This window comes from Ictidomys tridecemlineatus, chromosome X (genome assembly GCF_052094955.1).
Source record: "Ictidomys tridecemlineatus isolate mIctTri1 chromosome X, mIctTri1.hap1, whole genome shotgun sequence".
NCBI classification, from domain to species: domain Eukaryota; kingdom Metazoa; phylum Chordata; class Mammalia; order Rodentia; family Sciuridae; genus Ictidomys; species Ictidomys tridecemlineatus.
The window spans coordinates 88002923-88026574 of NC_135493.1; the positions used below are offsets into that span (position 1 = coordinate 88002923).

The 23652-nt window shown below is 40.4% G+C and overlaps 1 protein-coding gene, 1 long non-coding RNA gene and 1 pseudogene across 2 annotated transcripts in view; 1 reads left to right on the forward strand and 2 right to left on the reverse strand.

Annotated features, from left to right (window-relative positions):
* The window catches only part of LOC144371760 (uncharacterized), a 29961-nt gene extending 7445 nt beyond the window's left edge, over positions 1–22516 (reverse strand). Inside the window, exons 1-2 of the long non-coding RNA XR_013431859.1 lie at positions 21963–22516; positions 17550–17631 (exon numbers count right to left, since the gene is read on the reverse strand). This is a non-coding gene — a long non-coding RNA (uncharacterized LOC144371760). The remainder of the gene's footprint in view (positions 1–17549; positions 17632–21962) is intronic.
* LOC101959142 (dnaJ homolog subfamily B member 6 pseudogene) lies at positions 5309–6387 on the reverse strand (annotated as a pseudogene).
* Positions 22517–22590: 74 nt separating the features above from the next.
* Positions 22591–23423, forward strand: LOC101958856 (high mobility group protein B3). Its single transcript, XM_040288319.2, has one exon. It carries the CDS (start codon positions 22639–22641, stop codon positions 23236–23238), a length of 600 nt encoding a protein of 199 aa, XP_040144253.1. The 5' UTR covers positions 22591–22638; the 3' UTR covers positions 23239–23423.
* Positions 23424–23652: the final 229 nt, after the last annotated feature.

Consider the following 23652-nt stretch of genomic DNA (forward strand, 5'->3'; position numbering starts at 1 on the left):
CTACTGGGTTATTGGAAGGCTTTTATCCCTCACCTGGCACAGTTATTATGACCCCTGTATTATTTGTATAGGAGACAGTGTGGCACTGGACTGACCCCCATACTGAGGGCAAATGAACAGTAAAACAGGCACAGGACATTGTGACACTAGACATTGAAAACTATTGAGTTTACTGTCCATGTCGTTCTGGATGATTGGATGGTGCTTATGACAGTGGATTAAGACTCCCATTGAATTTTTTTTTTAGTTGTCAATGGACCTTTATCTAATTTATTTATATGCAGTGCTGAGAATCGAACCCAGTGCCTCACACATACTAGGCAAGCGCTCTGCCACTGAGCCACAACCCCAGCCCTCCCATTGAATTTTGATCACAAGTATGGAAGGGGACAGAAGAATGTTACAGCTGTTGGAAAGACAACTGTGTGCCACGTGTGCTGCCCTTCTTGTTATGGGGCCCATCAGCAGAGAAGTGCCAGTCAAGGCTGCACAACCAGCAAAGATCAGAAGGCTGGAGGGAGCCCCAGCAGAAGAACCCACCACTTGGTTGCATCGTAGAATAAAGCACGCAGGTCAGAAGACGATGTGGGCAGCTGTGACACACGGGGACTTCCCACAGGGAGGTCTGATGTTGCTGCTCCATGCCAGGACTGTCTTGCCCACTCTCAGTGCTGCCCACAATGATGGATGCCACCAAGGGGCATATCAGGCAAGGTGACTGACGTCCCTCATCAGTGATGGCAGATAGAATACTTTTTTTTCTCTCCCATTATCAGTAGGGACCAAATACACATTGACTTGGGTGGACAGAGTTACAGACTTGATGAAAACCTTCTCCAGCAAGAGCCAATCAGAAGGCAAGTCTTAAGGGACTTAAGCGAGGCACTAAGCAACTCAGCTGAGTGCCACATATGGCACACCCCAGGTAACTGAGAGTGGCCAAGGAACTCATCTCACAGACCATGACATCAACAGTGGGCTCCACACCAGGACATGGATTTCCCGCCTGTCATGCAGTCCAACAGGAGTTGGATGAACTGAAAGAATGTGCGGCCTGCTGACAGGAGCCTTCAGGCCTGAGAGTAGCTCTATGCAGGGGCGGGCTGCTCACCTGCCTGAGGCACTGAGGACACTCAATGAGAAACCTAGACACCAGCCACTGCAGCTGTTTCTTTTCTTTTTTTTTTAATATTTATTTTTAGTTGTAGTTGAACACAACACCTTATTTTGTTTACTTATTTTTATGTGGTGCTGAGAATCGAACCCAGGGCCTCGCACATGCTAGGTAAACATGCTACAGCTGAGCCACAACCACAGCCCCACTGAGACCTTGACAGGAGGGAGAATGTCTAAATTTACAAGTAAAGCCTGCTGTGTCAGGGATCTGGCCCTTATAAGTACAGATGATGTTACCACTGGGGATCATCACCAAAGGAACACCTTGTTTATGATGGGTATATATTCCAGAGGTGTCTTATTCTTTCTATACCCCTGAAGTGCCAACAGACAGATTGATTTGGTACACCTGCCCAGGCAGGCCTACTGTGCAGGCTACTTTACAAACACAAAACTGCACAGCAGCCTGCATACTACCTCATGGAGCTGATTCGCCATTATTGGTGCCTATTAAACATCTGTCATATTCTCCATAGATTAGCAACAGGTAATCTTCTTCTGGACTGGGTGATGGAAGTTGCACATCATGCTAACCAGAATGACTGCTGGATCTGCCCAGAACTCCCTGTGCCTGCAACACAAAGACTTCCCTGAGCAGTTCAACCTGCAAATGAGATGGAGTGGACTTGGATAAAACAGAACTGGACTGAAACAAAATATCATTCATGCTTTAACCCAAGTGTCTAAACAAATTAATCTACCTGAATTACATTAGCATGCTTGCTTCTAGGTTCTTGCTTTGCGTACTGTCATGGAATATGGATGCAATGTGCCTTGAGAGCCCTATCCTGAGGACTACACAGAAGACACGGGATGGTTTGAGATTGTAAAGACTATGCAGGACCTTTCAAGGCACTGAAGAACTTGAGTGTTGTGTTCAACACTAATCAGTGCCCAGGGAAGTTTGCAGTGAGATAAGTTTTTTTTTTTTTTAAACCAAGAATGTTTCAATTTAACACCTAATCAGAACAATACTTTTGACTATACACCTATATAGTGCATATATTTAAAAATTGCAAAATACTGACCATAAGCATATCCTTATGAAACTGAATGCTCTCAATGGACCTAAAGAAGCCACAGCTTTTTCCAAAAGCGTTCTGGATCTTAACTGCTGGTCAACATGTTCCATCTACCTTTTTCTGTACTGGTTCAGATTGCTTAGCACGTATGCAGCCATTGTTAAACAGGTGGCAAAAATCACCACAAATCCAACAGCCATTTCTGCAAATGACGCCAGCTGGGGACGCGGGGCTCTGACTGAGCATGGCGGCTACCAGGATGCGGACCGAGCAGGACCACGCAGCGACAGAGGAGGGAGGGGCCGAGCACAGGCAGGCAAGGATTGGCATGTCAGGTGAGAATAGGCGACACGAACCAGACACCAAGGGAGAGGGAGGCGATGCCCAGCTGTAGAAGCAGCGGCAGGAATGGCGGGCAGCTGTTTTGCGCATGTGCCCCAACCACGTAAGTTTTATTAAAAAAAAAAAAAAAAAAGATCTGGCCACTTTCCTTATCTCCAATCTCTTTAGAAGAGGATCTGAACAGTATGGTCCTGGTTATAAAGTAAAGGAACATATCATAAAACATTTGAAGAGGCTTGGGGAGGTAGAGTGATTGCTTGGCATGTATAAGGCCCTGGGTTCAATCCCCAGCATCACCAAACAAACAAACAAACAAAACAAAACTGAAGAATTCCACTGTGCACTGGCATGCAACCTATCCTATATATTGCCCCTGCTTGTAGGCATGGTACGGCCTGCTGCTGCCAAGAAGAATAAGTAATAAAATGTCCAAAACCCCTCTGTTGAGTCTTCCAAGTTCTCTCTTTGGGCTTGGTAAACAATATGCTAGGGGCTTTTGTAGCTCTAGGATGGAACAGTACTCATTAACTGGGCTTACAGTACTTCAAGATTTATTGGACTACGTAAGAATTTAGGCCTGAAGGAGAATAAAGGTGAGAGTGTAGGAGGAGTTTTTATATTTATAGTTACAGTCCCTCTTTCCTTCCCTGTTTGTCTCTTTCTTTTTCTTAGTATCTTTTTTAGTTGTAGATGGACATGATACTTTTATTTAGTTTTAAATAAACAAACCCCTGATTTGAGATAACTGCTCTGCCATACTAAATTTTCCTTATGCATTTAGATCTATTTCTGGGTTTTCTATTTGATTTCACTACTCTGTGGATTCCACATGTGTTAATTACAGAAGCTTTATAGTATGCTTTACTATCTGGAAGGCCTAGTTCCTCTTCATGATTCCTCTCTTTTCAGAGTTTTCCTGTATAGTCATGCTTGTAGATTCTTTCATATTAACTCATTCAACTCATCTAGTTCCAGAAAAACCTGTGATAGTATTTTTATTAGGTCATCTTAAATCTACATTGAACCTGAGGTAGGAGAGAAGAAACAAAACACAGGCAGAAAGGGGGGGATGACTTTAATCCAAAAGCCTTATGTTAAAGTTCCTCATACCTTCACTCCCAAAGCCAATATTCTTCCCAGCCCTGTCATCCCCCAAGCCAGTTCTCTCTCCCAGGCCTGTCACTCTCCAATTTCTAGGAAATCTCCAAATCTTCACTCACAATCTTAAAGTTACTGGAAATTCACCCACTTGTAGAACTTTTCCTATGCATTGTTAATTAATCTACATGTATTTTTAATTAATAGTGTTAATTAATACATGTATTTTTAGAATAGATTGAGCAAAGAAGAAATGAAACTAAGGTAGAGCACTTTCCCAACATTACCTATTGATCAGATAATGGAGAAGACATCAGCCTAAAGAGGCTGAAATTTCCAGATCTTTATAAACTGTCTTGTGATCACCAGACTGATCTCATCCCCACCTACCTTCCCATTCCCACCCTGCACCAAATTTTCTTTAAAAGAAGAGCCAAAGAACCCTAAAGGCATCTCTCAACTCAAGATTGCGCACATTCTCCCTTGAATGTGTACTTCTTGCTTTCTTAAATAAATCTCTGTGCCTCAATATCTAACATAAGCTGAAATTCTTTTCCATCACATACATAAATGACCCTGTCATCTACAGTTGAAGTTCACCTCTCTGGACTTTCTCAGTGCCTGGCTAACTCAAGAATCTTTATTATGGGTCGGGGTTATACCTCGGTTGGTAGAGTACTTGCCTTGCTTGTACAAGGCCCTGAGTTCAATCCTCAGCAACACACACACACACACACATACACACACACACACACACACACACACACACACACAGAACCTTAATTATTACATAAAATTGTCTCTGTACAAATATGGGGAAATGTTTACATGCCTTAAATTTCAGTTGTGGGTACATATATTCTCTGTACTTTCCCTGCAAGGTTGTACTTAATTAATCTAATAGTTCAAAGAACACAAGCAATTTGAACTTTGGAACAGTGCAAGGTACAGAGTACTGTACCTAGATATAATTCATATTTACATCATTAATTTTCAGTCACTGGGAGGTTCCCCCCCCCTTTGAAAGAAAGTTGCAGACACCAAATCCCTTCATTTCTAAATTCCTCAACACATTTCTCCTAAAAATGTATAATCTCCTATATCTTCATGGTCTGTTTACACACCTAAGAATTAACAAGAATTCTCTAATATCACTTAATATCTGGCTCATATTTAATTTTCTCCAATTGTTTTTTTAAATGCACCAAACACATTCACATTTATTTTCTTTGTTTTTAAGCAATGACAAAGTCCCAGTTTACCAGATTTTTAAACCTAAGGTTAACATTACATATTTAAACAATTGTCAAAACTTTACTAAGTTGCCAGCATTCATGCACAACTAGAAAACATCCTTAAATTTATATCAAACCAGAAATGTATTACCTTTAATGCATTATTATCTTTCATTACTAAATACTGAAAAAAAAAAACAAATTACTTCTAAAGGAGCCTCATCCTGGCAATGTTAGCTCCCAGCAGGCTGACACTACTTGGCTCACATGTCAAACACAATGGGAAGCAGATCCATGCTGGTGTTGAATACAATCTTGTCCTAGCACTACTCAAAAGTCAAGGCTCACCTTGGATTACATTTAATAAAAAAAAGCAAAGTGCATACAGAGATTACAATTTTAAAGACAAAAAAATGGTCCTGTTGTGTGGTCCCAACAATAAACTCAAAAGTCTATGACAAATAGGGGCTCCAATGAGCTGTTTATAAATACTTTAGATTAGGTACAATTATAATGAAAGTCAAGTTCACCTGAAATCTTCAAAAAAATGTTCCTGTTAATCCTCAAATGGTGCTTGTTATAGATTAACTGTTAAATGCATGCATTGAATTACTTGTTATCCAAGCGTAGCAGCTGCTCCTTACCATTTATCGTTAAGGACTTTAACTGGACGTCTTCTTCAACTTCTACTCTTTCTTGACCATTCTCAACAATTCTTTTTGTAGTGATTTTTCTCCAATTTACTATTTTGGTAGAAGTTGATATAGATTTGAAGTTACCCATCCCACTGCCACCAAATGATATAGAAGAGAATGAAGTAAGGCCACTGTGACCTAGTGACCCAAATGAAGTAAATCCTGTATCAAATGCAGAAAATCTACCTCCAAATGATGGAAATCCACTGAAAAGGGAGAAAAACGAGCCTGCACTTCAGTTTCTGCTTCCTCGGGGACCTCTTCGGTTCCCAAAAAAGTCTTCAAATGGGTCTTCAAAGAAGTTGAAGGAAAATGGGTCACTTCCACCAAAAAATTCCCTGAAGACATCATCTGGGTTTCAGAATGTGAAGCCAAACTCAAATGGACTGTCAAAATGACTTTCACCTCCACCTCCACCATTTAAGCCTTCTTTGTTATACTTGTCATAGATGTCCTATTTTTTAGCATCTGATAACACCTCATATGCCTCAGCTACTTGTTTGAATTTTCTCTCCTTTATTCTCAGGATTTTTATCTGGATGCCACTTTAGTGCAAGTTTCCAATATGCCTTTTTGATATCCTTGGGTGAGGCATGTCTCTGCACACCTAGAACTTCATAGTAATCCACCATGTTTTAACAGATTGTTGGAACAAGTCCCAGGACACGGCAGACAGGACCGGGTGGGCGGACAGGTGCTCACGGTGCTGCACGGTTGCGCTGGTCTCCAATTGTTATACACATATTTTATAACTTTTTATTTCTATTTTTGGTACTAGCAATTGAACCCAGGGGTGTTCTACCACTGAGCTATATCCCAGCCTTTTTTGATTTTGAGACAGGATCTTGCTAATTTGCTGAGGCTGGCCTCCAACTTGTGGTCCTCCTGCCTCAGCCTTCTGAGTAGCTGGGATTACAGTTGTGCAATACCACAATCAATTATCACATTTTTTTAAAAAAATAAGATTTGATATAGGTTCATTCTTTCCATTTGGTTACACCTCTTCAGTCACTCTTAGGCTAAAACAATGTGCTTATCTTTTTTTCTTTGTTTTTTGGTGGGGTGGGTCATGCTGAGAATTGAATCTAGGTCCTCACACATGTTGGGAAAGTGTTCTACCACTGGTCTACATCCCCCAGCCTTTTTTATTTTTTATAACTTTATTTTATTTATTTATATGGTGCTGAGGACCCAACCCAGTGCCTCATGTGTGCCAGGCAGGTATTCTATCACTGAGCCACAATCTCAGTCCCTATTTTTTATTTTGAGACATGGTCTTGCTCAGTTGCCCAGGCTGGTCCCAAATTTGCCATCCTCCTCCCTCAGCCTCCTGAATAGCCAAGGTTACAGGTGTGCCTCACCATGCTCAGCTAGTATGTTCACTTTAAAGATGCTGACTTTTTAGGGGGGGGGAGTTCTTTTTAATTATACAAGATGTTCATTTTTTTTTTTTTTTGGTACAGGGATTGAACCCAGGGGCACTTGGCCTCTGAGCCTCATCTCCAGCCCTATTTTATATTATATTTAGAGACAGGGTCTCAGTGAGTTGCTTAGCACCTCTCCATTGCTGAGGCTGGCTTTGAACTCGCAATTCTCCTGTCTCAGCCTCCCAAGCCACTGGAATTACAGGTGTGTGCCACTGCACCTGGTTGTTCACCCTTTAAAGAGACCTATTGCTGTCATCACATAGGCGCCTTACCTCTGCACTATTATATAAGAAAGAAACAAACTCTTTTATTTAGGAGACTATTTTGATGTGCTTTTGTTATCAGTTTAGCTTAATGCATAATTTTGTATCTTATAGCATGACATCTTGTCAGTTTCCCCAGGAAATTTGTTGGTGCTGAATTAAAATGACCTATAGGATTGAGGAGTGTAGCTCAGTGATAGAGCACTTGCCGAGCATGTGCAAGGCTCTGGGTTCAATCCCCAGTACCACAAACAAAAAGAAAATAAACAAATAAATAAACAAACAAATACGACGTTCTACATATTTTTCAATTGATAGAGCAGTTGAAAGATTTTCATATCTAAAACCTTTGCCAGCCATAAGCTAATATATATAGAAAATTAAGAAAGAAACCAATCATTTAAAAACAGAACAAAACAAAATACAATAGGTCTTTTTTTTTGAGAGAGAGAGAGAGAGAGAGAGAGAGAGAGAGAGAGAATTTTTTCATATTCATTTTTTAGTTCTCGGCAGACACAACATCTTTGTATGTGGTGCTGAGGATCGAACCTGGGCCGCACGCATGCCAGGCGAGCGTGCTACCTACCGCTTGAGCCACATCCCCAGCCCACAATAGGTCTTTCTCCTCCTCTTTCTCAGAAGTCTCTTATTTTTGTGGTACTGGGGCTTGAACCAGGGACACTCTATCACTGAGCTACATCGCCAGCCCTTTTCATAATTTATTTTGAAGACAGGGTCTCACAAAGTTGCCTAGGCTGACCTCCAATTTGCAATCTTTCTCAGTTCTGAGTTGCTGAGATTATGGGCATGCATCACCTCACCTGGCAGTAACTTTGAATTTCAAGGTCATAATAAATGTATTCCTACTAATACAAGGAATATTTAAAATATAGAAATTATCATTACTCAACATCTCATCTCTTTTAAATTCAAATGCAGATATTTTTTATTATATGGAGTTTCTATCTTCATGTATTATCAAAATGCAAAGCATGAGCTCAGAATATTTTATTTATGGAGCCAATGAGATGGTAAGGGGCCATCATGGTGAGATGAAAAGGTGGGACAATGAAATAAACCCCTAGGCACAATAAATGATAACCTTTTGTAGCATGGCATGTTGCTTCTCTACCTTGGTGCTCTTTTCAACAAGGCCTGTCATGAGACCCTGTTAAAACCACAAAAGCAGAAATGTTTGCATAACATGAAATTGTTACCAGGGAAACATTTAAATAGGCCCTCCAGCTTCACTTATTCTTAGTCAACTTAAAAATCACTAGGTTTGGAGGTCACACAGCTGGGTAATACATTATTCTCTAGCTTTGCTATAGATAACACCTCTGACATATGGGTTATGATGATAATGGTTGCCTAGGTTACTTTTCAGGGATGTGAAAGCTATTTTTGCTGAAAATACTGGCTGTTCACTTGGGCCTGCAGATATATGATGCATGGTTGGAATGGGATGAAAGTTGTTGAGGCTGGCCTTGAACTTGTGATCCTCCTTCCTCAGCCTTCCAAGTAGTTGGAATTACAAGGAACCTGACTACATCCTTATTTTTAAGTTCAAATTGTTTTATTCAACAATCCAAATTGTATACACACACACAACAGAAATGAAACAGATTTATCCTTCATAAACTTTCTCTTTTTCTTTCTTTTTTTTTTTCCTTTCTTTTTTCTTTCCTCCTTCCTTCCTTCCTTCCTTCCTTTCTTTGTGTGTGGTACTGAGAATTGAACCCAGGGTGCTTTATCTCTGAGCTACATCCCCATATCTTTTTAATTTATTTATTTTGAGACAGAGTCTCACTAAGTTGCCTTGGCTAGCCTGGAATTTGTGATACTCCTACCTCAACCTCCTTAGTAGCTGGGATTCAGGCCTGCACCATTGCACCTGGTCAGATTTATTTTCTAAACCTGAGATAGGAGTTTGGGGATACAGAAAAAGAAACATATATGTAGTCTCAAAAGAGAAGTGCCCATGCACCATTAGGATGTAGAAACATTCATAAACCCTTTTATTTTCTGTGACTGGGGACTGAACCCAGAGGCCGCTACCACTGAGGTATACCCTCAGTCCTTTATATTTTATTTTGGAACAGGTTCTTGCTATGTTGCCCAGCCTGGTCTCAAATTTGAGATCCTCCTGTCTTAGAATCTCTAAGATTAAAGGAGTAATCTGGCACACATGAATCTTTGAAATGCAAAACAAAAACCCCCTGAACAATCTCACCCATGTTCTAAAAAATGCCTCTCTAGAACACTGTCTTTAAAAAAGGCTTTTCATGACACTTTTCTGAGTAAACTCATTCGTTCATTCTAATAGCTGATAAATTATTTGGCCAGTTCTAATCATTTTTTCTCTCTCTCTGGATTGAGCTCTGGGATTCTCTAACACTGAGCTACATTCCCAGCCCTAGCCCTTATTTTTTTTTTTATTTTGTTAAATTGCTGAGGATGGCCTTGAATTTGCTATCCTCCTCCCTCTGCCTTTTGAGTTGCTGGGATTACAGGGGTGTGCCACCAGCCTGTTTCAGTTCAGCTATTTTTTTTTAATCTTCAATATCCATTTTTTTACATTTTCTTTGGACACAACATCTTTGTTTGTATGTGGTGCTGAGGATCGAACCCAGGCCGCACGCATGCCAGGCGAGCGCGCTACCGCTTGAGCCACATCCCCAGCCCAGTTCAGCTATTTTTATTTCTGTTCCTTCATGAGATAATTTAAATTCCAAATATTACCTGCAGACCATTTATTGTCCGAATGTTACTGAACCCAACTCTGTCTGCTTGTTGCACCACAAGCCAATTAAGTCACAAAACAAGGTATTGAAGCAATAAAAATAACTTTGTTTGAAAACCTGGCTGATCCAGAAGATGAGGACAGTCATTAGAAGTCCACCTTCACGGGCTGGGATTGTGGCTCAGTGGTAGAGCATTTGCCTAGCTAGCATGGGCGGGACCCGAGTTCAATTCTCAGCACTACATAAAAATAAAGGCATTGTGCTACACCTAAAAAATAAATATTAAAAAAAAAGCCTACCTTCACGATAGCTAAGCTATGATACCAACCTAGGTGTCCTTCAATGGATGAATGGATAAAGAAAATGTCATATAAGGGCTGGGGTTGTGGCTCAGTGGTAGAGTGCTTGCCTCACATGTGTGAGGCACTGGGTTCCATTCTCAGCACTGCATATAAATAAATGAATAAAATAATATTTAAAAAACAGAAAAACTAGTATATATACAAAATGGAATATTACTCAGCCACAAAAAAGAATGAAATTATGGTATTTGCCTGTAAATGGATGGGGATGGAGACTATCGTGCTAAGTGAGATGAACCAATCCCCAAACACCAAAGGCCAAATGTTCTCTCTGATATGCAGATGCTAACAAACAACAAGGCAGTGGGGAGAATAGAAGTACTTTGGATTAGACAAAGGGGAATGAGGGAAGGGAGAGGATGGGAATGGGAAAGACAGTAGAATGAATCAGACATAACTTCCCTATGTTCATATATGAATACACAACCAGTGTAATTCCCACATGATGTACAACCACAGAAATGGGCAGTTATACTCCCTTATGTATACTATGGCAAAATACACTCTACTGTCCTGTATAACTAAAAAGAACAAATTAAAAAATAATGGGGCTGGGGATGTGGCTCAAGCAGTAGCACGCTTGCCTGGCATGTGCGGGGCGCTGGGTTCGATCCTCAGCACCACATAAAAATTAAAAAAAAAAAAAAGATGTTGTATCCACCAAAAACTAAAAAATAAAATAAAAATTTAAAAAAAGAAGTCTATCTTGCTCCTTAGAGTCAGTGAGGGGTTCTTTTTTTAGCCATTTTTTTTAAATTTTTTAGTTGTAGTTGGATACAATACCTTTATTTCACTTATTTATTTTTTTATGTGGTGCTGAAGATCGAACCCAGGGCCTCCTACGTGTGAGGCAAGTGCTCTACCCCTGAGCCCCAGCCCCAGCCCCAGTGAGAGATTCTTAATGGGGAGGTTTAAGGAAGTGGGAAAAAAGGAATGCAAATAAAATCAAGAAGCTATTTTTGAATTGCAGGCCATAGGTATCATGAGAGTTAGGTTTCTCTGGTTGCTACTATGGTAGAAACCTATAATTCAAATAGTGTTTCAGTCAGCTTTGTGTCATTGTGACCAAAATACCTGACAAGAACAACTTAGAGGAGGGAAAGTTCATTTGATATTCATGGTTTCAAAGGTCTTAGTCTATAACCTCAGCCACTTATCAAGGACCTAAGAGTCCCTTGTTCTGGGCCCAAGGTGAGGCAGGACATCATGGCTAAAAGGTAGGGCAAAGGAAAGCAGCCTACCACATGGTGACCAGGAAGTGTGGGGGGGGGGTGGCACTGGGCAGATGCATTCTTCCAGGGCACACCCCTAGTGATCCACTTTGTCCAGCTACACCCCACTATAGACATACAGTCATCACCCAGTCCATTCAAACTAGGATGGACTGATTTGGGTACAGTTCTCACAATTCAATCATTTCACTTCCCACCATTTCTGCATCAACACAGAAAGTTTGGGAGGGATACCTTATATCCTACCCATAACTAACCATTGTTAGTATAGATGACCATCTTAAGCTGTACATTAACAGACCATAAGCTTCCTGCCACCTGAAGTACAAGAATGGAGGTTGCTTAAAGGCTGTTTGTGTCTTCTTATTACTGGTGAGCTATTAAGTTTTTATTTTTTATTTTATTTTTTTTTAAAGAGAGAGTGATAGAGGAGAGAGAGAGAGAGAGAATTTTTAATATTTATTATTATTTATTTTTTAGTTCTCGGCGGACACAACATCTTTGTTGGTATGTGGTGGTGAGGATCGAACCCGGGCCGCACGCATGCCAGGCGAGCGCGCTACCGCTTGAGCCACATCCCCAGCCCCAAGCTATTAAGTTTTTAACAATCCTCTATTATGCCAGGAGCAGTGAGGCACACCTGTAATCCCTGCAGCTTGGGAGGCTGAGGCAGGAGGATCATAAGTTTCAAAGCCAGCCTCAGAAATTTAGCAAGGCCCTAAGCATCTAAGTAAGACCCTAGCTCTAAATAAAATACAAAAAAGGGCTGAGGATGTGGCTCAGTGGTTAAGTGCCCCTGGGTTTAATGCCCAGTACCAAAACAAACAAAAACAAGACCCAATCCTCTATCTTCTAGGACTAACAAAGTTTTTCAATATGGAGTTAATGTTGCTACATTAAGACCAGAGGTATAGGGGCTGGGGTTGTGGCTCAGTGGTAGAGCGCTCGCCTCTCACATGTGAGACCCTGGGTTCAATCCTCAGCACCACATAAAAATAAATAAACAAAATAAAGATATCGTGCCCATGTATAATTAAAAAAATATTTTTAAAAAAGACCAGAGGTATAACAAAAAGTACAGGGAAAGCCAGGCATGATTGGCACATGCCTACAATCCCAGTCACCCAGGAAGCTGAAGCAGGAAGAGTGCAAGTTCAAGGCCAACTTCAGCAATTTAGCAAGGCCCCAAGCAACTGAATGAGATCCTGTCTCCAGAGAAAAAATAAAAAGGGCTGGGCTGGGGATGTAGCTCAGTGACAGAGCATCCCATCCCTGGATTCAATTTTCAGTATTAAAAAAAAATAAAAAAAAGATCTGAGCATGTGGTAAAAATGCCCTGTGCATCCAAAACAGAACAATATATGATAAAAATCAAGATCATTTTGAATAAGAACTTTAATACAATTTGAATAGGTGGATATTTCTTTTTTCCTTTCCATTCCTTTGTTTTTTTCAGACAAGATCACACTAAATTGCCCAGGTTGACTTGAAATTCCCTATCCTCCTATCTTAACCTCTGGAGTACCTAGGATTACAAAACAGTAACTGGAATAACAAGCTTGCACCATAGCACCTGGCTCTGGACATTTCTTTAGCATGTTAAAATGTGTACCTGAAACCCACAGGAGCCATCTACTAAAGTAAGAGAAAGAATGATATTGATTCCTGTCAGAATATGACATGTCCTAAAAGAACTAGCCAATGATAGTTAAGAAATTAGAGACAGAAACTAGAGGAGCAAATTTTAGAAATGAAAAAATATATAATATTTTTTGAAAAGATAGGTGCCCCTACACATATGGATATGCTGAATAAACTCCAGTGGCTGTACAGATGCAAAAATGTAAAATAGTTAATGTCAAACCACAAAGAAATTTAGTGATACTTTTATAAACTTGGGGAAAGGGAGCCTTGCAATGCTTTTTTTTTTTTTTTTTTTTTTTTTCCACCAGGGATTGAACTCCGGGGCATTTAATCACTGAGCCACATCCCCAGCCCTTTTTATTTTTTATTTAGAGACAGGGTCTTGCTGAGTTGATTAGGATCTCGCAAAGTTGCTAAGGCTGGCTTTGAACTCATGATCCTCCTGCCTCGGCCTCCCGAGCTGCTGGGATTACAGGTGTGCGCCACTACACTCAGGCTTATGCTAGACTTTATAAAGGAAGACAGTCATGTTTCAACAGGGAGTATTTTATAATATGGCAAAAGTAGCCAGGAAATAATAAAACCTTGTCAAGGTGACCTGACAGGTACCCAATCCCTAAAACCACAGACTGTCCTTTACTGATCCCACAGATTGCCATAAATTGGTTTATTATCCCCTGAACCCATTACTAACTAAAGCCTCCATTCCTGATACAAGCCAGAGTCCAGGTAACTGGTAACAAAGCCCCCCCTTCTATTTTTATCTGATCCTTTCTTTCACTCCTTGCCTACTTGCCACAGATGAGCTGCTCCTTAGCAGCTCGTCAAGTCTTAGGTTTTCCACAGCCAGCATGGCCAATGTGGGCTTTTGGCTCCTTTGAGGACTGGTGGGCAAACCATCTGTGGGCAACTGCGCCTTCCACTACTCCCCCAGGGGGTGAGGTCAAGTGTAGGGGGTACTTGGCCCCATTATGGTAAGGTGGGACAACGGTGTGGTTGTTGGAATTGTGTCTCACAGTGTGAAGTTTTGATTCTCTTCCTGTTCACATAGTTCAACCCATAGACATAAAATCCTAAATATAAACTTATAATGGACATAAAAATTATATATGTATATGTAATATGAAATTATATACATATATATGTATATATGATATGGGTAAGATTTTTTTTTCTTTTTGGGTAGTGGGAATTGAACCCAGGAGTGCTTTACCATATTTTTAAAAATATTTCTATTAGTTGTTGATGGAGTTTAAATCATTCATCAATTATATGCAGTGATGAGAATCGAACCCAGTATTTCACACATGCTATGCAAGTGCTCTACCACTGAGCCACAAGCTGCACCCCCCTCCCTTTACTATAGAACTACATCCCCATTACATCCTTTTTTTTTAAGGAGAGAGAGAGAGAGAGAAGTTTCAATATTTATTTATTTTTTAGTTCTCGGCGGACACAACATCTTTGTTTGTATGTGGTGCTGAGGATCGAACCCGGGCCACACGCATGCCAGGCGAGGCGCTACCGCTTGAGCCACATCCCCAGCCCTGCATCCTTTTTATTTTAAGACAGGGTCTGGGTACAGCTAAATTGTTGAGGCTGGCTGTAAACTTGCAATCCTCCTGCATCAGCCTCCAGTTGCTGCGGAGGCTTAAAATCGTTTTTATGAAAAATTTTGAAACTTGCTATGGTTACATGCTGGTTCATTATTACTTTTTATCCATGCATTTAAGATTTCATAATCAAAACAAAACAACAAGCCAGGCATGGTGGCACACGCCTGTAATCCCAGCTGCTAGGCTCAGGAGGCTGAGGCAGGAGTATCCAGAGTTCAAAGCCAGCCTCAGCAATTGGCAAGGCACTAAGCATCTGTGAGTGAGACCCTGTCTCTAGATAAAATACAAAATAGGGCTGGGGATGTGGTTCCATGGTCGAGTGCTACTGAGTTCAATCACTGGTACCCTCCCAAACGTGGAACCCCAATAGATCTCCAGGAGCCGAATCGGATGCAATCACACAAGAGTCTGGACTCGATCGCAGCAATCCCAAGGAGTGAGTCCTGGCCTGGGGGATAGTCTATGTGTCACAACATCACACAGCAAATCATTTCACACCGCGGGAAAATCAAACAACAACTCTTAACATTGATTAGCACATATGCTGGCGGGAACAAGTTGGGTAAGGATGATTGGTTAGTTCAAGTGGTGGATACGTTTTGAACTGATTGGTTAGGCCGTGAGGGGTTGCAAGAGTGTATATGCTAAACTGCAGGGTTGCCTAATCATTTTATCAATCACTGAAACTACTGGGAGGGCTGCTTGGTATTTCAGGTATCTTCCCTGTCTCACTCTGATTGGTTGTTGCTATGGTTGAAAATTAGGCCTCAGGCATTCTTTTGGTCTTTTCAGGAACTTGCATTTTCTGAGTCTAGGACATCTGGTATGGACAAAAGACTCAGCTGGGTAGCTATGTGCTTAGGAACAGGTTTTCCAAGGACAAGGGTCACCCTCCCCCTTTGGATAGGTCCTGCTCTGAGGTACAGGCTGGTTTTTCAAAAATGGAGTCACATCAGTTTCTCAGGTATAGCTTAGTGGTAGAGCACATCTCCTAGTATGTGTGAGGCCCTAGGTTCCATCCCCAGCACCAAAAAATAAAAATAAATAATAAAGTAAACAAGCAAATAAAACATTCTTCTGGGAATTGGGATAACACACAGGCCTCTTCTTTTTTTGGGGGGAGGGGGTACTGAGGATTGAATCCAGGGGTGCTTTAATACTGAGCTACATCCCCAGTCCTTTTTTTAAATATTTGAAACAAAGTCTAGCTAAGTTGCTTAAGGTCTCACTAAGCTGCTGAGGCTGGCCTTAAACTCGAAATCCTCTTTGCCTCAGCCTCCCCAGACACTAGGATTACAGTCTTGTACCTCCATGCCTAGCTCCTTTTTGCTTTTTAAACTTGACTTTTTTCTGTGCATTTTTCCTTTACATTTTTATTTTTACTCCAACTCCAGGCACATTCCCTTGAAGAATTGTACCTATTATGTCTAGAGGTGTATAGAAGAATATATATCTCCAGCTGGGCACAGTGGCCCACACGTGTAATCCCAGCTGCTCAGGAGGCTGAGACAGGAGATCTTGAGTTCAAAGCCAGCCTCAGCAAAAGTGAGGCACTAAACAACTCAGTGAGACCCTGTCTCTAAGTAAAATATAAAACAGGGCTGGGGAGTGGCTCAGTGCTCTAGTGTCCCTCAGTTGTTCAATTCCTAGTACAAAAAAAGGGTATATACCTCTATCTGATAATATGTGTACATGGGGCAAGTTGGTCATTGTTCACCGTTATGCAACCAAATCCTCTATGAGTGCTAAATGTCTGCATTTTAGGATTTATTTTTTTTTTGAGAGAGAGAGAGAGAGAGAGAGAGAGAGAGAATTTTAATATTTTTTAGTTTTCGGCGGACACAACATTCTTATTTGTATGTGGTGCTGAGGATCGAACCCTGGCCGCACGCATGCCAGGCGAGCGCGCTACCGCTTGAACCACATCCCCAGCCCCTGCATTTTAGGATTTAAAAAGATGATTATATACTATGTTTAGCTAAATAGAAAATACTATTTTGCACACTCACATCTATTTTGTTTATAAAAATATATTTGTTACACTAATATATGTAAAACTACAAATATCCAGAGTCCTCTTATGTATATGCATTTATTTATTTATTTATTCTCATTCCTGGGATTGAATCCAGGGTGCTTAATAACTGAGCCACATTCCCGGCCCTTTTTATTTTGAGACAGGATCTCACTAAGTTGCTGAGGGCCTCAATAATTTGCTGATGCTGGCTTTGAACTTGTGATCCTCCTGCCTCAGCATCCCAAGCCACTGGGATTATAAATTTGTGCCACCACAACTGGCAGCATTTAGAAAGATACATATAGATAGACTTACATGCAATTTACTATATGTCTAGATAAAAACATAAATGCATCCATGCACACATCTCCATATACATAAATATATTGTAACAGTGGACCACTTCATGCTTTGAATATAGCCCTTGCTGCTCTGCCACTGAAACTTAGTTTTTAAATGGACATGTTGCCTTTTTTTCCTCTCTCCCTGTACCTCCCTAATCTCTACCCCTCCCTAAACTCAGGAGAAACAGGATTATCTTTCTTCCCCATTTTAGGCATATTTATCTGTCCTTGAGTACAAACTCACCCTAGAAATGAAGTAATCCAGACTTTGGGGCCAAATTAACAAGTAAATTATAACTCAGAGAACAGGAGGAATATGGCCTTTGAATCACCTCTTTAAATGCCCCCTCTTCCTGCTGATGCACAGAATCACAGCCTCTGGGATAGGAGTCCCCTGTGTTTTCTTTTTTCAAGCTGAAAGGAAAATAAGGAAGGAGAGACGGGTAAGCAAGAAATGAGAGAGGGAGACAGGCAGAGATACACACAAGAGTTTATTTTTCAGAGCTGATAAATAAAGGCCATGTCTATATAGGAGAGAGAGGCAACACAGGCTTGAGTTCTGGGACTTTTAGGGGGAGGCTCAGGAATCAGAGCCCAATGCAGGCAGTTAAGGGTTGGGTTGGTATGAGGGAGTGGTGAGCCTTTCTCAGAAAGCCGCTAGGGCGGGAAAGAGAAATTTTTTTCTTTAAAATGTTGACTGTGACTTAAGATGGCCATCCAGATGCTAAGCAAGGACCTTATAGTCTGTCGTTTTTGTCTGTTACTGGCCCTTTAAGACCTGGGCCATGATGTGTAGATCTCACCAGATCTTGGCTGCATGGGCCACTTATAGGAATAAACCTGTCTAAGAGGGTTTACTGAAACACAATCTAGCCTTTGAATGTTTTCTTCTGAATTATTAAACAATCTTGACGTTAAAGTTGGTCTGTCAGGGGTAAAGTATGAAAGAGATTCTATATGTACAGGCATTTATGCAGTTGCATGATAAGGGGTCTGAACTATCAGAAACTAATTTGAAGGTGCCAAAAGGCACTGCCTCTGGTGTGCAAGGATAGCAGGACACCAGAAGAAAGGGTTAAAAAGATTTAAATCTTTTAAACCCAGTGCTGGCACTCAGCACTGTTACTCATCTGGCCCCAGGCAGCTACAGATCTTCTCAATGTGGTCAAAAACACTAGCCCTAAACTGGAAAAAAAAATCCAAAAAAAGCTGCCTGGGCTATAGAAAAATGGTCAAAGAGAATGTGGCCTCTGCCCTGCCTTCCAGTCCCTTTTGCCCCTGGGGGGTGGAGGTTGATGGTCACAAAAGATGTGGCAGTAGGTTTCAGTACAGTTAGTTTATGATCTGGGGACAGGAATAGTCTCTCCTTTTAAGATCTGATAGGACACCCCATTTGGCCAGGGGATATTCATCACTGGGCAGAGCAATTCTTTCTATAACAGTATCCCATCAAACTGAATGCCTGGGGAGACTGGCAGAATAAATAAATGGACCCAGAAAAGAAACAGACAGAAACTAAGGTCAACCTGTGTTTTGTAGGCAGCCTCTGAAAAAGGATCTTCAAGGAAGCCTAAAGAAAAGGATGGAGGGGCTGGGGTGGTAGCTCAGTGGCAGAACGCTTGCCTAGCACATGTGAGGCCCTGGGTTCAATCCCCAGCACCACATTAAAAATAAATAAACAAAATAAACGTAAAAAAAAAGGAAAGGAAAAGGATGGAAAGGGCCTCCTCCATTGCATATCAATATGCCTAATATAAGAAAAAGGCCAAAAAGGAGCCTCTGGGTAGAAATGACAGTGGGGAAATCACTTAAAGTGGATGACATTTTGATAATGATAAGGGAGATAGGTCAGGCTCAAAAATAACCTGTCTTCCAACCCCTTGAATGCCACAAGGGAGAGAAAAGATTAAGACAATTTTATTGTATATGCTAGATTTTCTTTTTTTTTTTTAAAGAGAGAGTGAGAGAGGAGAGAGAGATTTTTAATATTTATTTTTTAGTTCTCGGCGGACACAACATCTTTGTTGGTATGTGGTGCTGAGAATCGAACCCGGGCTGCACGCATGCCAGGCGAGCGCGCTACCGCTTGAGCCACATCCCCAGCCCCTATGCTAGATTTTCCAACCCTCTTCTGGGATGAAATTTGTTGTGTAAATTAAATGCACAGATAACATAAGGACTGTTTCAGAATATGAATTTAATAAAGGGTCGAAAACTAGAAAAGATAAAAGGAAGTTATAGGTATGAAAATATATTTTAGCATGGAAAATTAGAAGGTAAAAGAAATGTTTCTGAATGAGAAAGTATTTTGTCTGGTAAAGAAATATTCTTTAGGTAAAGTCCAAGATGAAAGAGGACAAAACTAAGGATGTAAAGTTGTGAATGTCTTAGTAAGTCACAGGTTTGTGGAAGGTAATCTCAGAAAGTTTGTGTTTGTGATTAAATTGGCCATAAGTAGCACAGTCAAAGTTATTTGAACTTTAATGTATTGATAGGAAGTAAAGTCTGAAACATCGATCTGCTCTTATCAAGATAATTTTCTTGTGTTTGTTCGGTTTTATTACTTGAGGAAACTAAGTCTTAAAGGAATTAGGGTTTGTACCTGTGTTAAAGTCTTAAATGATTACTTTGTAACTGGTTAAACAAACAACTGTTACTTAGGTTAAAAAAATATAGTTGACACCCTAAATATATGTGACTAGGTATATATATGCATCTGAGAACTATCAGTCTAAGCCTTGTCTAAGTGTTATGGAAAAGTTTATAAAATGAAAATTTACTGGCAAGATAACTAATAAGTGATCTCTTTTATATATTGTTTCTGACATAGAAGGGCCACACTGCCATTTGAAGACCTGTCTTATATCTGTTTGTTTTGACTAAGTCAATTTCTGATTATTAACACTGTTTCCTAAATGTATAAGATATTTAAGGCTATCCATTGACTTTTTAAAAATATTTATTTTTTTAGTTGTAGTTGGACACAATACCTTTATATCATTCATTTATTTGTATGTGGTGCTGAGGATCAAACCCAGGTCCCCGCACGTGCTAAGCAAATACTCTACTGCTAAGCCACAATCCCAGCCCCTATCCATTGATTTTTGCATTGATTATTGTTACCGTACACTATAGATTCTAAATTTTACTTTAAAAGTTAAACTTAGTTAAATGTAAAGCTTAGGGGAGAGCACTTTATCAAGTTCATGTTCTCCAAACTAAAATTATCGGTAGTAATAGCCTTCTTCAGATTCATATAGAAATAACAAATTCAGTTGGTATTTATTTTTGTCATCTAATGTTTATAACTGGATAAAGGTAACCTGTTGTCAATAAGTCACACACACAATGTTTAGTGATCTCTGAGGAATCTCAGGTGACTCTTAAAAGTAGATAGGAACAAGATCAGTTTTTTTGATATTTCTTTTTTAGTTATAGGTGGACACAATATCTTTATTTTATTTTATATGGTGCTGAGGATCGAACCCAGTGCCTCATGCATGCTAGGTGAGTGAGCACTCTAATTTGAGCCACAACCCCAGCACACAAGATCAGTTTTGACCAATTGCCCTTAAACACTTGGCAGAATATAGCTAAAGCATAGATTTACACACACACAAACACACACACACACACACACACACACATAAACACACACACATATATCACTATATTTTAGCCATTAGCATATATATGATACTAAAATATATATGTATATATATATATATATCATATATATATCATATACATACACACACACATATGATTGTGGTGTGTATGTGTGTTTCCATTAACCTTATAACTATGTAGACTCCCGTACTTAAGGTTCTCAAGAGGGGAATCCCATTTCTATTTTGGGCTTTGTATCACATTTTGGGAGATTGTCATACATTAATGTGAATAAAAGAGTATCACGGTGTGGTACATATATACAATGGTATATTACTCAGACATAAAGAAGAATTAAATTATGGCATTTGCTGATAAATGGATGGAACTGGAAATTATCATGTTAAGTGAGATAACCCAATCCTATAAAACCAAAGGCTGAATGTTCTCTCTGATATGTGGATGCTGACTCACAATAGGGAAGGAGGAGTGGAGGTTCCCAGAATTAGAAAGGGGGAATTAAGGGGAAGGGAGGGAGGGTAGGAATGGGAAAGATAGTAGAATGAATCAGACATAACTTTCCTATGTTCATATATGAATACACGACCAGTGAAACTCCACTTCCTCTACAACCACAAGAATGGGAAGTTATACTCTAGGTATGTATGATAGGTCAAAATACATTCTACTGTCATGTAAAACTAAAAAATAACAAATAAATAGAAGAGTATTTGGGGGCTAGGGAATGGCTCAATGGTAGAGTGCTTGCCTAGCATGCTCAAGCCCTGGGTTCCATCCCTAACACCACTAAAAAAGAGTATTACTTCCTGCCTTCACCCCTATTAAATTGAACTTTTGTATATTTTATTATTTGAAGCAGTTTGGCTGAAATCACATCTTTCTTTTAAATATCTGACCACTTTGGTACCAAACAGTCTGTATATTTGATAGTCCTCCAAACACAAATATTATTCTGCCTGACACTGATGGTACTTTGAACAGCCATTTTCTTGGGGTAGCAGGAGGAAGAGCTCATAGGGTTAGAACTAAAAGAGGATCCCAGCTTCTAAAGGAGGGATAAAAAAACCAAGGACATGAAGTAGCCCAGGCTATACCTGATGAAATCAATTGCCCACCTCTTGCCTTCAAGTTTGCTTCTTGGTGGTCCATGATGCCAGCTGAGGTTGTCATTACAACGAAACCAAATCGACAGCAATTTGTCCCCTAAAAAAATGATGGCTCGGGCTGGGGATGTGGCTCAAGCGGTAGCGCGCTGGCCTGGCATGCGTGCGGCCCGGGTTCGATCCTCAGCACCACATACCAACAAAGATGTTGTGTCCGCCGAGAACTAAAAAATAAATATTAAAAATTATCTCTCTCTCTCTCCTCTCTCACTCTCTCTTTAAAAAAAAAAAGATGGCTCCTAGATGGGTGTGGTGGTACTGGCCCATAATCCCAGCTATTTGGGAAGTTAATGAAGGAGAATCACAAGTTTGGAGCTAGCCAAAAAAATATCAAAAAGAACCTGTCTTAAAACAAAATTAAAAAGGCTGAGGGTATAACCCTGTGGTAGAGTAGGCCTGGGTTTAATACCTAGTACTGGAAAAAAAGGGGGGGTACTAGGTACTATATATGTGGTGTGCATATGTAACAAATTACATTTTGTGAGGCAACCACAGGCCACACCCATCCCCACCCATCCACCCCCAGCCACACAGCCCCAACCCCTCAGAAACCTGTAGCCGCAGTACCTGACGGGTGGCAGCATCGGATTCAAGGGGCACTTTCTTTCATCAGGAGGCTTTTGACAAAATGGACATCAGGATGCCTAAAGGTGACCCCAAGAAACCAAAGGGCAAGATGTCTGCTTATGCCTATTTTGTTCAGACTTTCAGAAAAGAACATAAGAAGAAAAATCCAAAAGTTCCTGTCAATTTTGCAGAATTTTCCAAGAAGTGCTCTGAAAGATGGAAGACATTGTCCGGGAAAGAGAAATCTAAATTTGATGAAATGGCAAAGGCAGATAAAGTACGGTATGATCGGGAAATGAAGGATTATGGACCAGGTAAGCGAGGCAAGAAGGACCCTGATGCCCCCAAAAGACCACCGTCTGGATTCTTGATGTTCTGTTCAGAATTCCGCCCGAAGATCAAGTCCACACATCCTGGTATCTCTATCGGAGAAGTGGCGAAAAATCTGGGTGAGATGTGGAAAAATTTAAGTGACCGTGAAAAGCAGCCGTACATCACTAAGGCTGCAAAGCTGAAGGAGAAATACAAGAAGGATGTTGCTGACTACAAGTCAAAACGAAAGTTTGGTGGCACAAAGGGCCCCGCTAAAGATGCTGGGGAAATGGTAGAAGAAGATGATGAAAAGGAGGAGGAAGAGGAGGAAGAAGAGGAGGATGAATAAAAAAGCTGTTTATCCGTCTGCTTATGAATACCTTGGAGTATCGGAGCGCCGTCTGTGATTGACACATCTTATTTAAGATACGTCTGTTACTCTCTTTAGTTCAATTATAGAATTTGATCACAATCATATTGTAGTCTCTCAATATGCTCTGGAAATTGTCAGTGGTTTACAGGAAGTGGCCCTGGGCACCCTGAAACTATCAAAGTTGTATGTATTTCCAAACATTTTAAAAATATGTTCTCCTCACTCTGTACATTTTGCTGTTGGGGTGACAAAGTATTTGAATGTTTCTGGCATTTTTTTTTTAATTTGTAAGGTGGTGTTAACTATTTGGTTATTGGCTAGAAGCCCTTAGTTACAACTGTATATATCTATAGTTTGTAAAAAGAACAAAACAATTGAGACACTCTTGAT